This window comes from Micromys minutus (genome assembly GCF_963924665.1).
Source record: "Micromys minutus genome assembly, chromosome: 9".
In the NCBI taxonomy this organism is placed as follows: Eukaryota; Metazoa; Chordata; class Mammalia; order Rodentia; family Muridae; genus Micromys; species Micromys minutus.
In genome coordinates, this window is record NC_137978.1 from 24,280,522 (window position 1) to 24,296,646 (window position 16,125).

The following is a 16,125-nucleotide window of genomic DNA, read 5'->3' on the forward strand; positions in this document are numbered from 1 at the left end:
GAACTGGGTGATCAAATGACAATTTTAATCCTTAGGGAGGGCCATCAATGGATAAAAGTTTAGAACACATTCCTCAGGCTTACACAGCTACTTAGAGCCAGGACTGAAAAGCAGATGCATGTGGAGGCTGAGCCCCAGTCTCCTCTGGGATTCCATGTAAGGGTTTGGACCTTGGGCCCCAGTAGCATGGTATAGTGACATACCAAGTAAATATGATAATTTTTTCACTAATGAGAACCTTAGTCTTCACTTAAAGCATAAATACTATGGGAGAAGGAGTGATTTGATGCATTTATTTAATCAGTGGTTTTAATTTACTCGGTTGTATGTTCTATTATTCAGCCTTAGGCGTGTGTTAATTGTGAAATCAAAATAAAACCTATTTTCAGTTTCTCTCAAATGTGTAGAATTCAAAATGAGCAAACCCAATTTCTCCCAGCAACTCAGTTTAAACCAGCTTCACAGACTAGTCGTTTATTTATGCCTCCCTGGGTCCACCCCAGACTCTTCCCACTGGGCCTCTACCAATAAGAGCTAGAGCAGGGATGACCTCAAAGAGCATCTACTTGAAATGCAAGGTATCTATTCTTCAATTACAGAGTTTCTGTCTTTAGAAAGAGAAGTTGCAGTTGTCCTCAGAGTCAGATCTAAAGCACTGACCCATCCTGTGGTGTCTGAGCATTGAGGTCAAAGAGACATTAACCTGCCATCCCAGGGAGAGAGCACCTTCTCTATAGGAGGGGCGCTTAAATCCAGCTGAGCTTGTAGTATGTAGCACTGGGGGACTGCAAAGTGCCATAATGTACCAGAAAGAACTGCCTTAGGCTGGCGCAGAGCTGGGGGTCCAGTTTGATGCTTCCTGTCATCTACCTTTGGGTCATGGTTGGAAGGCAAGACACCTACTATTTTTCAGACTTTACTTCTCCAATTCCAAAGTAGGGGGCTCCACCCCAACACACGTCAGTGCGAGACTGAAACGTGCTTATATGGGGATGAAGTAGTGAGGCAGCACCCGGAGCCATGAATAAATATGTGAATCCAGATCTTAGCAGCAAGCGTTAGCTCCAGCCACTGATTTAAATGGTAGGTGTTTTACCCGTCTCTGGGCCTTAGTTTACCCACCTGTAGAATGAGTAAATAAGGTCCAAAGATCTCTCTGGGTAAGCTTTTTCCTGCTGTTTGCAACACACGCTTTGCAAGAAGCAGCTCAACCACACAAGACAGGGTTCTCTTTGCAGAATCATGCTGACTCTGCTCTACAGGGCAGCAAGTGCTACCTCAGAAATGGGGTGCATGTGTGAAGATTGATGCCCCTAAACATGGAGGTTATATACAACTTTCATCTCTCAAAATTCCCACTATGGTTTGAGTCACTTTCCTACCTTTCAGACAAGGGCAGTGCTTAAGGCCACCAGGGATCTTTCTGAGGTTGCAGAGCAGGTGAGATCGGATCTCTAAGGCAGGTCTCTCTGACCTCTATAATAAGCACCTCTATCTCTCAGCTCTCTTCAGCTCAGTGTTACATGGCTCTGGGCTTCCCAATTAGGCCCTGTGTATTTTAAGTAGCTATCTAAAGATCTCACTTGTTTTAATAACATTGGCCTCTTGATCTTCCCATCTGCCTATCATTAACAGGAAGGCATCATTTACGAGAATGAATATTTTATTCCATCTATTGGAAAGGCCTGTGGCCATGTTCCTCTCCTGTATTTCAGATCCACCTGGGCTCGGTGCACTTAACAGGAGATAAGCCCGAGGCCTAAAGATTACCAGGCCTTTAAAGCAATGCCATTAGAAAGCCTGTTGTGTGTGTGTGTGTGTGTGTGTGTGTGTGTGTGTGTGTGTGTGTGTGTGTGTGTGTATGTGTGTGTGTGTGTGTATGTGTGCGTGTGTGTGTGTGTGTGTGTGTGTGTGTGTGTGTGTGTGTGTGTGTGCTGGCATTTACTACATAGCTGATCCTGCTGCATACATCTTACTGTTTCTACTACTTTGGCTCAAGGTGATCTCGTTTTTATCATGGCCTCTATTTCTAGAAGGAAGCACGCACACAGACCTGAGGCCAAATAGCCTTTCAGATTTGTATGCCTTTAGATGATATTCATAAATTTTGCCTCTCAGCTTCCTGGACTGTGAACTGGGGCTAGTCCAGTGTGGGCTCCACACTCTGATGCCCTGATATGCCCTGTTCATGGAAGCTTCTGTGTAGCCATCCCTTCCTTTTACTTCTGTATCATTATCATGATTCCATCAACATCATCATCATCATCATCGGGAACCACTTTTGATGATTCTGTACTAACAGAGAAACTACTTATCGAGCCCATTTTGTGGGAGAGTCCCTCAGAAAGCTGAAGCCTTTCTTTGCCAATGTGCCCAACATGAGATGAAGAGGCTCTGGGGCAATTGAGACATCTTTCCAAGGAGTGCAATACGTCCCCAACTATGTTAATAATCGTAATTGCCTCTTGTGTCACATGCCTCAGGAAACATCAGTTCTCTTTAAAACACCATAGGGCAATTTTATATGTGACCTACTGGTGACCTTTCTGTTACTTGGTGAGCTGAGAAGAAAAACCGAGGCTGTCATTTTCAACATAAGGGACTCTCAGTGCCAATACCAGGGGCTCTAATTTCGGTCCATAAGCGAGGTCCCCCACTTTCCAAGTGGGTATTTTTTACTTCATTTGTTCAGAATTTATTGTTAATCTCCCTATGTGTTAAGTGCCAATTTAAAAAAGTAACGCTAGCCCTGTGTCACCCAACACAGCCCTGAGTGTCCTCTCCACACATAATTACCACACTGCTGACCCGAATATACCCTCTTTGTGTATCACTCCTGGTGAAATAGTCTATTTAACTTGTTCATTGAGAAATGTATTTGTGGGCACTTAAGTATCTGCTGGGCACCCGGGAAAGTCACAGTGACCATTGTGTGGTCCCTGTCCTCAAGAAGTTTATAGATAACCTCCTGCATGCTCACGTCAACCAGTTGAGGAAACAGGCTCAAGTTGAGCAACGTGTCTCCTCTAAGTCACCCACTCTAGAGCCAAGCCCTGGTTAGGGACCAGATTTCCACCGCTTCATCTAAATGTTTTAGCACTGGACATCACTGCTGTGTACTGCAGTGGGTGGGAACAGATCACCTGTGCAGAGCCAGACCTTAGCCCTCAGCAGTGAATGAGTCAAGGATTTGCCTGGTGTTTAAATGCAAAAGCCCAAGGATTACCAAGTATGCACCTGGTGCTAAGCAAGCTTACCCTGCTGTGGTCCTAGAGACACAGACAGTGAGTGCTATCGTAGCTCCTATGAATAGAAAAAGTCTGTTTCACACTCTGCAGTAGTAGCTTGTGTCTAGTTCCATCTATCACAACACAAGGAGCTCTGCTGACTCCGGGTCATATCTTCCATTCTCCCTGTCTGGAAAAGGCACAAAACCTGGCATAGAACAGGTGGTTGGGGACATTTCTTTTTTTTAATGAAAGGGTGTACCTGAGCAGGGAAAACAAAAGAAACCATCAAAAACCTCCAAAAGAGGCTCTGTAGAGGGGGGCAGGACTGGTGAGATGTTCTGGCTGAGATCAATCTTAAAGGACAAACAAGCAGATTGATATCTCCCCCCATGGGAGAGCCCGGTGGAAAAGTGTTTTCAATTATGCACAGTTTGGGTTTCTCCGCCGCATGGCTTGTTCTGCATTTGCGGGGATAATTGAGAAGCAGCCTCGGTTCAACTGTGCTAAGTGGCCGTGGTGAGCAGTGAATTAGGGGCAACAGAACACTCCTCCTCTGCGCAGGAAAGGATGGGCCGCTGCAAACAAAAGTGAGGGCTAGTAATTTATTGGCCCTCGTTAACAAGGACTCTGTAGACATTCGGGGAGGATTTCTTCTAAATGGGGCCCAGTTATCAGGACCAAAGAAATTACATTCTTCATTGGATACCTGCAAACTGGGCTTAGGGAAGGGCATCTTCTGCCTGGCCGTGCTTCCTCATAGTTCGGGTTTTCTGCAAGGATGCGCATGGGCCTTTGGGAATTGCAGGGCATGATGTTTTATAAAGAAGAATGTGCCTGAAGCAGCTGCCTGAACAGTGTAGCAATAAACTGCAAACTGCCTGAGGTGCAGCACCTGGCCACCCCAATCCCTGACTGCTGGACCCTCTTGGCCTGATCCTCCTCCTCTACATCAAAGAGATGATGTCTACAGGAAAATGAAATGTTTGCCACCCTGCCAGCTCCACGAGTTTGCCTAGTGCCATATTATCTAGTTATTAAGACTACAAGTCTTATTTTTGTAGCCAGAAAGATCTGGGTTTGCACACCACCAGATCTAAAGTTTGGGGCAAAGTCCACATCTCTTGAGCCTCACTTTCTATAGTTTGAGGGTAGGGTTGGCGTCAGGAGTTTAAGTTAAATAAGGGTAAAAATGGAAGAATTCAACATGTCAGCTCAGGTTCTTACTCTCAGGGACGGAATGTATGGCTGCTCCTTGCTTGGCATGCACTTCTTTTTTTTTCAGTATCTCCTACCCTGCCATGGAAGATTTCCCCAGCGGGTATTCATAGCAGGCCTTCTGGTTGTGACATACTCTATCTGTTCCCGAGGAGCATCCCACCTGCTGGAAAGACAGTCCCACTGTCAGGACATTATACATCCACTGCTGCTTGGTCTCTGCAGAGGAGAGCAAAGCTGTGGCAGTCGGGGGTGGGAGGAGCAGTTAATGAGTGCTTCCAATCTGGAATGTTTCAGTGCAGAGCCTTTGATTGACACATTAGAGAAGTATTCAACACTATTAATATCACAAAATGTGTTCGTATACATATGTATATGATTGTGTGTGACAAAGGAAGTTCTCCCCCTACCATATTGCAGAATTCTGGGGCTCCGTAGTTCTTAATTATCTAATACCCAGTTTCTGATTCTGCTCCTTAACATAACCTGAGTGATTACATTGTTGGTCAGGCCTCTTGGGAGCAGCAAATGTTCCCTCAGGGTGTTGGAGGCATTAAGTAGCCCCAGGAAGCCAGATTCATGGGCAGGGGAAAGAAGCACAGAGACATATATGCTCAACAGCAAACTGTTTGTGGTTTACATCAGGGAAAATCATAACATCTCAACCTCCTGTACGATTAATCAAATGAAGTTGGGTTTTTGTTGTTGGGTCTGTTCTGTTTTTGAATTCCCGCCATGTGGTGCTTGAGGTCTCTATAGCTGTTCTTTGATTCCAAGGAAACCTCGAGAGCAGAAATGTATTATAAGATGGTTACCCCTGTCCTGATAGAATTCTCTCTAGGGAATGAGCTTGGCTTGAGGCTTTCACGGCTAACAACACCCCTTGGGGATGGATGGGTGCTGGATCTGTCTTAGGGACCATCTCATGGACAGTCAAACTTGCAAACATGACTTACCAGCGTTGAAAGTAGAATTCCAAGCCAGATATGTTGGCACAAACCTTTATTCTCACCACTTGAGAGGCAGAGGTGGGGAAATCTATGAATTCAAGGCCAGCCTGGCTTACAGAGCAAGATCTAGGCCATCCAGGGCTATGTAGAGAAAAAGAAGGAAAGTGGAACCCCAGTGTTTTGACTGTTGAATTTGATTTCTCTCTAGGTTCCCACCAGCCAAAAGAAGGAAGGTGTTTATGATGTGCCAAAAAGTCAACCTATAAGTGTAAGTACATGTGCCTTGGTGGCCAGATTCACACAGAGGCTGTACCTGGTGGGGGCCTCTTTTCCAGTCTTAGCCTCATATATGGCTTCTAATGGATACAGGAGCAGAGACATGAGGGCAGAATGGTACAAATGAGCAGGGGACCAATGAGGTCTGTTCCTCTTGTTGCTGTGAGTGGAAAGTGATGGGGTGTGATGACACAAGCAGCTCTGCTGAGGGGCTCAAGGTCCCAAGTGTTCCAGGATAAAGGTCTCCAACTGCAGCTTTATAGTATATGGAAAAGTATAGGGTGACATTGGGTTTTTTTTCCTACTGAAAATGGTTGGAACATTTCAAAGGAACAAAGAAAGGGTTGGTTGGAGCCTTTGAGGTATGTAAAGACTCATACCATTAGCAGGGACCTACAGAAAAGGTCCTGTATAACAGGCTATCAGAGGAACTAGCAGGTGGGTGGGGCCATGGTAAGGACATGTATCTGGACCCCATCTGCTGGAGGGTCTTTAGGCATCTAAGCCAGAAAGGAAAACTGAGCTCTACCCTGGCATGGAAAGCAGCCTCGTATTCCTAATGCTGGCAGCCCTGAGGACCGGTCTGCTCTTTGGGCTTCAATTGGTTCATCCCTTATTATAGTTTCCTTCAGTTCAGTTTGTGCTGGGATTGACTCACTTGCCCCTGACAGGCTTAGATATGCGAAGAAACTCGCTCTATTTGCTGCCCTAGTTTTTCTGATTTTATTAGCCACTCTGGTCACACCCTCTCCATGCTTAATAGCTCCAAGGGGAAAAAAACTTAAGCCTCTTAGCCTGGCAGACAGGCTGTCTAAAGGGCTCCACTGGCTCACTAGTTTCTTATGCCTCTTCTGGTCGAGCTTTCCAGACCCTGCCTTCTTCCTGCTCTGTCTGCTACCTGATATTCCTTCATCCAGTTATCAGGGAGATTTGGGGTTCCTGCTCTGATCACCCCTATTTTTGTGGCCCTGTTAGCGCTTATTCCTTTATGAATAGTATGTCTTTCTCAACACCTCCGTTAGTCTCCTGGGGTTCTTGTATTACCAGAAGTAAGCCCTGGCAGCTGGATGCCAAGCTGGCAGCAAGCACGGAAATATTTGCTGAAAGACAATTGATTCTATCTTAAAGAAGAAATCTACAAGAAGTCCTGGGTCTTCTACTTAAAGGGATTCCCTGTTTACCAGTGCCCCTAAAAGGTTGTTACCTAAAGACACAAGAAGTTTTGCCTGAGAGGCATGAACGCCTGAATGGATTGCGTTGGTGCTCAATTGTGTTTCCCAATTCCTAGACTAACCCAGTGAGGTAACAAATCTCCACATTTCAAAGGCAAGAGAGAAGCAGGAGGCATGAAGCTCAGGCTGTAGCTTACAGATTTATAAGCAGACTTTCCTGCTCCTGCCCATCCTACAAGCTTTGGTAGAATTTCTACAACCCTAGGGCCAAGGCTTTTCATCTACTTCAAGACTTGAAGGAAAGGTAGTGTGTGTCTTGGAATGTTAGTCTCATTTATGTCAATCTCACAGAGAAGCATGAATTCCCTTTGGTCCCTCTGCCTTGCTGTCTCAGTGCCCTACAAGCTTTGGCATAAAGCCCCGCCTCTTTGATCATGTGTTCTTTTTAGAGGGCAGCTCTCTGCTTTGAGAACCCTTAATGTAATTACCAGGCTGTCCCATTTGTCTGCTGTCCTCACAGAGATAGAAAGCAGAGGGAACCCTGCTTATGCACATTAGGTAGGTGACAGGGAGCTGTGGGGCTACCACTACACATGTCCCACAGGGAAACAAGAGGCTGGCATGGCTCCTCACTCTAAGGTCCTCCCTGGTTGCCTCTAGGTCTACACAAAGCCCAGGTGAGAGAATCTACCTGAAGGTTTCCTTTGGGAAATTGATCATCAGCTACAAAGGGTTAATGTAATCTGCAAGTCAAAGGGCTGGACATAGCTGTCCAGGCTGGCTCTTTCTGGGGGTCTCTGAGTAACCTTGGTCTCTTAAGAGGCCCCATCTGTTTAAAATAAATAAATAAAAGAGGTACTCCATCCCTTTTATCTTTGGAAGATTGAAAAACATCTTAAGAAAGTCCTTAACAGAGGATGTAAATTATATTGCATTAGGGCATTTCTGTATTGTTGTAATAAACAATGCTTGAGCTGACAGTTTTGACCAATCTGGGGATGGTCAACTTCTCAAATTGAGTGTATGCCTCCCTTGGGAAGCTTTCTTTACCTCAAACAGAGATACCTCCTTTCTGCTGGCTTTTGTGCTTCCCTTTGCAATGCTAACAGTGGGTGGTGTTTTTTTTCTTGATTTCTCTACATGAGCCCCTGGCTTTTGTGTGCCCCAAAAGCATTCAGTGCACTTACAGCTGTTGTAGTTCAGGAACCCAGCACCCTGCCTAAAATTTAGCTGTCTGTGAACTTGGAGGTAATGTCCCATGTTGAGGCAGAGATCTGGGTTTGAGTCCTACCTGACTTCATCATTACCTTTGGGAGGTTTCCTGAGTCCTTTTCTGTTCAGTCTTTACTCTTCTTGTGTTTGTAATGGCAACAAAAAGCCATGACCATTGTGTTCTAAGAGTTTATCTGAAGCACTCGGCATACAGTATCTATGGATAGAACTGAATAAAGTTGCTTTAAATGATGTGTGTGTGTATTGAGGAGGGAACGATGCCCTGTCTGTGACCTGCCTACTAGAGAGCATTAGCACAGAAAAGCTGCACAGAGTGTGTGAGAGCGAATATGGATGTGTAAAGAATGGATGTCTCTGGATCCAAAGCTATGTCTTCAGTTCTTTCTTCTAGAGCAGGGTCTCAGAGGCAGACAGTGTTCCCTGTTAGAGCAGCCCCCTTGCCCAGCCACGCCCTGCACTTTGTCTTCAGCAGCTTATGCCCTGTTCTGCCTCCACACTTCATAAATATGTGTGGGTTTCTTTTTCTTCATAGCTTGGAACACCAAGCTGACAGATGGCCTCGTGAACACACACACATGGAAACGCACGCACTCACGCACGCACGCACACCTGCACCTCTCTCCTCCCACAGCAGCAGCTCGGCAGCAGCCAAAGCCAAAACAGTTTGCTGACTTGGCAAAGTTATTTTTGGGGTTTTGTTTTGTGTTCTGAAGCCTAGGGTTGGGTCCAGAGCGGCAGTCCCGGGGAAACTGGTTAGAATCCTTACAGCGTTTAACGTTTCGAAGAGATACCAGTACATAATAAAATAGTGAGGACATGGCCAGACAGAATAGAATTAAGAATCTGCATAGGCTTTCTACCCAGAACCCCTTGGAGCCATTTATATGTCACAAAGAAGGCTAGAGAAGGGAAGCGGGTCCATAGATTTTACTACATACCCGTCTGAAGACCACTATAATTCCTGCATTTTTAAGAGCGAATCAATATATCTCTTACCTATTTTTAGATCATCTAGAATTAAAAATAGCAATCGCACAGTTTAATTTTAAACCTCATTTAGCTGCAGGCTTTCCTTCAAAAAGTAGAAGTTTATATGGTAATATAATATAATATAATATAACATAAGCTATGAACAAGATAAAAGGAGATGTGCAGACCTTGAACTCCACCCAGTCATTTCCCTGCTCGGCCCACAATGGCTCGTGAGGCTTACCAGTCTCTTCAACAGAAGAAAGAAAGACAGCATCCATTTCCAAGCTGGTGTTTGTAGGAGCATGGGCCAATGAGATGTTCATCAGTGATTCCAAAAATCAAACTGTTAATGCTTTCAGGTGTTTAATACATTTAAAAATATACTATGAATGTTAATGTGTATTTATGCATGAATATGCAATAGGAATAGATTTCGAGTTATGAATATATATATTACATAAATTGAGTGTTTCTGAATTTTCTTTGACTTGAATACTCTTTTTAATGTAGCCTCAAATACAACTCAAATGGAGACTCATCCTATCAAAGACTTACTAGGCAAGAGGTCTGGAAGACAGTAGGTACATGCATGATACTAGTAAGTAGCTCTACTCCCAAAACTCAAGAGTAAGCAACACTGTTTTTCTCTACTTACAGGTCTGTGAGCTAGCCATGTGGTTCTTCTTCCTTCAGCCTTTCCCAGGGTTTCTTGACCTATGTGTCTCAGGTTACCCATGGGTCAAGAGGCAGCATATCCCTGCTGAGCCAACTCACAATTTGGGGGTTTGGTTAGCTATGGTCCAAGATGGCCTCAGGAAAGGCAAACTCATTCTCTTCCATGTAGTGTCTCCATTATCAACAGGTCAGAGTCACTGTGCGGTGACAACGGTTCCAGAGTGTGAGTGGAGACACCCAGACCCTCTGAGGCTAAGGTATTCTTCAGCCAAAGTCATTCAAGTCTATTCTAGACTGACATTTAGAAAAGAGGCTGTACATTTTTGGTAGACATTGTAGATTTCGTCTCAAGGCTAGTAGATACATGGAGAGTACGGGAGGGTCTCTCATGCAATCCTTTTATTGCAGTCAGCATGTGAAATCACTACTGAATCATAATAATCAAGTTGAAAAATACTTGCTTCCTCACTACTGCCTTTTTGTTGCCTTGTCTATATTTTGCCATTATCTGGGGTGATTTCTGATTGTTCACTCTGTAGAATGGCCCATCGGGTATCCTAACCTACCAACCTAGATCCCTCAGCCATGGAACATTTGCCCCTGGAGACAGCTTAGATGATGAGACTCTCAGGGGTCCCCCTTTGCCTCTCCACAAACCTCCATCTTCCCCTCACACCTCATGCAACAAACTTTCTTGCTTCGAGATTCAAGATTCAGTTAAAATATTTTCTTTGCAACTGCCCTGGAACCCCTAAGAAACTGCTGTTTTGCATTCACTTGTATAGCGTTTGTAATGATGCTTTTATCATTGTCCGAGAGAGGTATTCTCCATGACTGAAGGCATGGCCTTGGTAATCTGGGGCACTTGGATTGGAGTTCAACTTCACTGTTCACTCCCTGAGCTTTGTGACTTTGGCTGCTGTCTTAGCTCTTCTAAGTCGAGGTTTGTTCTTCTGAAGATGGAGTTTAATGCTGGCACCTGTCTTAGCGGGTTTGTCAGAGCATGGTGTGAACTGGGCTCCTTCAGCACGGCCCAGTGAGCATTCAGAAGTTGTCATTGCATTGCATTTACCTGAGGATCTGTGAACTGCCAGGGAACAGAAATCACATCCTGTCTCTGTAGGAATACTTTCTGGGACTTCTGGTCTCTTTGAGATGTTGATGGTAAATTGTCTTCCCATAAAAAGACACAAGCACTCCAGTCAAGTTCTGTGGGTCTTGGAGGTGACATGTCTGCTGTCCCAGAACCCCAGGGAGCAGCTCGGCACCACATGTGTCAGCGGCAATGGCCTTGACACCAGACACATTGGATGGACTAGAAATGCCAGAGTTTGAGGATTATCGGAATTTATTCTTTCTTAATGCTCACCCCCTGCCTCGCCTTGCTTAGGAACCGGCTGCTTAAGAAAGCTCGCTTCCCGCTTTTCTCTCCTTCCTCCTGCTCAGTTACTTACCCATGTGCCACCTTTGTCTCCACCTGATTCATAACTCAACTCGGCCCCTTTTTATGATGATTTCTATAGGATTGGATACCTTTGTGTGCTGACTTTACCATGAGTCTGGGCTGTCCTTCTAGCAGATTTCTCCTTAGGGTCATCCTACACACACACACACACAAACACACACACACACACACACCCTTCCCGTGCCATTCCCTGGTCTTGACAGTAGGAAGCTTTGCACATGGAGCTAATCTCTTTTGTAATCTTAAACTCATGGGTATAGTTTTATGGAGAGGTCTTACAATGCCAAGGGCGTACATGCTTGGTGATGGGAAGTTAGCTGGAGAGAGAGAGGAAGATTTTAGGGTGGAAATTGTAACTTGAGCAAATCTCTGTGGATGAGCAGGATTAAGAACAAACCCCAGGCACAATGCCAGCCTCTTGGAGACTGATTAGACTGCAAAGTGTTTTGACGTCTGAGTCCATATTGGTCTTACCTAGCGGCACTCTGGGCTGATGAACTCATCAACTCCCATACAGAAGAGAGAGAGAGGAAATGCAGATATTCTTTGTATCCGCCAGATCGTAATGCTGGACATGTTTTCAGCCAAATATCCTGGCCTTTGGGGTGACTATTGGAAATGCAGAGTCCTGAGGGGAGATATGGGCTGCTGCTAAGTGTGGCATTACTGCATTTATTGTTGAGGGCTGTGTGCACTGTGCTAGCCTATGAGAGTGATTTAGTCCCAATGTGAGGATGCGAGGGAGAAAGGCGCCCTGACACCTAGGAGGGTGAGACTTCCCCTCGCCACTTGGCTGTTTCAGTGACACAGACCCAAACCTTTGTGTCATTTTAGATGAGAGATAAATTTTTCTTCTTGATGGTCCTCATCCCCCTTTGTAACATTCTTATGCTTGAGAAGAAAAGAAGGTCTTTTATCCTGAACCTTGTAGTTGCCCCCATTTAAAACTCTTATATAGTAAATAGTGTTCGGCATAGAAGACTTTCTGATTATCAGTAATAAGGGTGAATTCTGTCAGAATCCACTCTCCCTGCCCAGCCTTCAAAATTCAGCCTCACTGCAATTCTTAAGAGTCTTGGCACAGAGGCGAATAAGAAGGTGGCCAAGCTGATACCTTGGGTTGGGCATTAGTCGCCTTGAAATGAAACATGGATTTAGAATAATCAGATGCTTCCCCATGTTCTCCCTTACTTTGGTTTCTTCAACTTCCTGTAGCTGTTTTTCCTCCTCTGCACAATGAAAGCACTGACCACGCCTTCTGACACCTTGAACCCCTAGGAGGTTCAAGACATGAGCATGTGAAATCACTGTCTTTAAATAGGATAGAGCTGTTTGCACAAGACCCCAGAAAAGTATGTACGGAGAAGGGTACAGTTAGCAGTAGCCAGGGTCTAGACTGGGCATTTTCCACATTCCTGGCTTCTTACTCAAGAATAAAGGACCTCAGCTGCCATACAGAGACCTTCAGTTGTCTTAGCTCAGCCTCCTGTGTGCCAGAATTGCATTTACCCTTGCATTACCCTTACATTACCTTTTCCATTGCAACAATGTGTCCCAGGCAAGTCTCTGTGTCAGCTTCTACCACATGGTGCAAGCTCTTCCCTGTCCATGCAAAAGCTGCAGTTATCCAAAAGCACTTTTCATAGTGATGCTGAGACTTTTCAAAAGGACATTAATGCTAATACAGGGAACCCAGGAAACCTTCCCTGAAAATTCTTTCACAAATAAGAATGTGGGGGAAAAAATAACTTTGGCAAACAGTGAGTTTCACACATTGGCTTTAAAATCCAGGTTCATAGTTTTAACTCACATGATAAAATGAAAGATTAGAAAAATAACTACATTAAAATAATTTGCTCACCCCTAAATCAAGACCTTTAGGGCTAAGAAAATAGCCTATTGGCAGGACGTTTACCTAGAATGCATGAGGCTCTGGGTTTACAACCCAACACCATACCAAACAACCAAAATCATACCATGTGTGTTTATCTCAAGGAACACCATAAGAAAGCCATACAAAGGGACAGTATAGTCTGGAATTCAGTGGAGAGGGTGTCCTGTGGGAAGAAGAACCTGACATGTTTGCACATTCTCTCTCCTGAAGAATCTTAGCCTCAGTGAAGTGTCCCAAAGTAAATAATGAACTACTTCTAAGTCAAGAAAAGCTTGACAGGAAAAATGGGTTTCAGCACCAGTAGCAGGAAAGGGGAGGGGTGGGAATGGCAGCTAGCTCCCTAGGATACCTGCGTCCAAAGGGATACCACACAGTAGTCCTACGTTAAAGTAAAACCCTTAAGACAACTGCAAACATAGACCATGAGACATCCTTTTGACTGACCTGGAATTCATTCTGTAGCCCAGACTAGCTAGCCTCAGTGGTCCATGTAATCTGGTGATTTTTCAACATTTATTAGCACAGGGGTCCTGGGTCCCCTTTTACAGGTAAAGGGAGGAGCCCCCCCCCCATAACTGGTGGGATGAGAGGAAAAGGAGGAAAAGGAAAAGACGAGTTGGAGAGAGACAGGGGCTCCCGGGACAGGGACTGGAGGTATTAGGAGATGCTCAGTGGATAAGCACTTGCTAGACAAGCATTTGGACCCAAGTTCAGATCCTCAGAGATCCTGGAAAAAGATCCCTGTGTTCATTCTCATGCCTGTAATGCTGGAGGACAGACAGACGTGGCGTGTGCTGCTAGCTCTGCATTAGTAAGAGCACCTGGCCCCGACGCCGCTGCAAGTAAGGAGAGCAGCAGAGCAGGGTCCAGGCACACAGATGTGCTTAGTCCACACAAAAGACCGTACACCACACACACATACACAACTATTAAATCTGGAGGCTGGCAGGGAATGTAGGCAGCACCAGCCAAGCAGCTGGTTTCCTTCCCTACCTTATAGCATTTTTAAAAAGATAAGTCTTTACAAGACAAACAAAAAAAAATGGTTGTGAGCCACCATGTGGTTGCTGGGCATTGAATTTGGGACCTCTGGAAGAATAGTCAGTGCTCTTAACCACCAAGCCTTCTCTCCAGCATAGCCCTACCTTGTTATCTTCAGTTTCTCAAAATCAGAACTGGAGACCTAAAAACTTCCTGATAGACCTCAGCTCCACATGAAAGTCAAAACTGAGCAACTGGAGGGTGTTACCAAGTTAACAGCCACCCTCTCTGCAAAAAGAGCGGGCAACAGGGCTTCCTGGTGACTCAACGGACGAAAGCCCTTGCCAAGCATGATGGCCTCAGTTCAATCCCCAAGACCCATATAGTACAACAAGAAAACTGTCTCTTGCAAATTGTCCTTTGCCCTTTATACATATGTAGTTTGGTATGTGTGGACCTACACACATATATACAAATAATAAATAGTATAACTCAAAAACAAATTTTTAAGGAGCCAGGAATAAACTCGGCTCATAACAGACTTCCAAGGGGCAATGCCATTTCATTCAGGTGTAGCAGCTGCACAGATCAAAGAATTCACTGTCATGATTGTCGGCGGACCCTATGAGTGGCCTGGCACAGGCCCTGATTTCTGTGACGTACCTCCTTTTATGAGGTACAAAGAAAAGAGTTTGGTTACTTACAAGTATGGTTTAGGTGATCTATTTTGATTACGTTATATAACTATTTCTCTATAGGTCATGCCCCTACCCAAGATGTGTCTGATTTTAATTATATGCACAGTAATTAGGTATAAGAAGGTAAATAGAAATATTTTTGCCAAGAATTCACTTTGAGGACAGAATTTATCTTATGTACAGACGCACACACACACACACACACACACACACAACCAGTTTAGCCCAGATCACCTGATTTCCTACCCTTTTTACCAAGAAACAACCTGAGTAAGATTGAATAGGATCTCAGTTTAATTATCATTAATACAGGGAGACTTATTCCATTGTTCAGAGAAGGGTATGTGGGAAGCTTGATGCAGGGAGTGGGGGGGGGGGGTCTAGGTTTCTAACAGGCTGCTAAAATGCATTGTTGGGGCTAGGTGTATGCATAATATATGCAGGTAAGAGTCTCAGGCTGCTAAGTGCATTATTACAAGAGGTATGTGTGCATAGCTCAGACCAGATAGAGTTCCAAGTTACTAAGCTATTCTTGATGTTTGCTGCCTCAACTGGGCTTTATTGCCTCTATTTTATGACTAAGAGGCACCAGTCATATAACAAAAGAGGGTAAATGTGGGCTCAAGACAAGAAGGAGCATTTAGTGATGTCCAGAGGGTGAGGCAGCTTCACCGAGTAGACAGCCTACTTCTAAAACACTGAAGCAACATAAATGGTTCCTTGTTATTTGCCTTGCGAAGGGAACTGCCTAGTAGGGTTCAAAATTACTCACGTATTCATGTCCCATTTGCTCTCATGTCTATCTAAGTGGGCAGTGTTTATACTTTAAGCTTCTCCTAGTACCTCTGCTGCCAAATCAGATATAATTGTGGCCCATTTTAGCTTTCTTTATCTCTCTGACTCATAGGAGTGTACTCTCTGAGACACAGCAGTCAATGATGGGTTTGTGCTGTGAAGTTAGCGCTTTGGATGAGAAGCAGTTTATCAGGTGCTAATCAAGTCAACTCCCTGAGCAAGTGGACGCCATGAAACAGCTATCTAGAAAGCACATTCCTTCCTGGTTCTTTTCAAGAAAGTCTGAGATCAGGGAGGTAGATCTGTGTACCCTTAAAAAGGAGCCACACTGGAAGTGATAAACCTCCCAGTAATGAGATTTGACATTCAACCTACAATTCAGTGCCTTTCTTGGTTTTATAGTGCCAGGCACTTACCATATGTACTAGGAATTTAAGGGTAATTTAGCTGTGAAAAAAGTAGCTAGAATTTACAGAGCATCTGTTAGACAGTGTGGGCAGCCTGAGCTCTGGATTCATTTGTCGTTCTCCCTTATCATGGGCCTAGGAGGGATGTGAACTTGCTACAAC

At 44.7% G+C, this 16,125-nt stretch overlaps 1 protein-coding gene across 4 annotated transcripts in view; it reads left to right on the top strand.

Moving 5' to 3' along the window:
- The window catches only part of DAB1 (DAB adaptor protein 1), a gene marked incomplete at both ends in the record, with an annotated part of 238,912 nt that overhangs the window by 190,498 nt on the left and 32,289 nt on the right, over positions 1-16,125 (top strand). For 2 of the 4 annotated variants that reach the window (XM_080921819.1, XM_080921821.1), the window contains one exon: positions 5,604-5,663. In XM_080921819.1, coding sequence (XP_080777945.1) covers positions 5,604-5,663 — 60 coding nt within the window. The remainder of the gene's footprint in view (positions 1-5,603; positions 5,664-16,125) is intronic. The other 2 variants (XM_080921820.1, XM_080921822.1) reach the window with 1 other exon arrangement.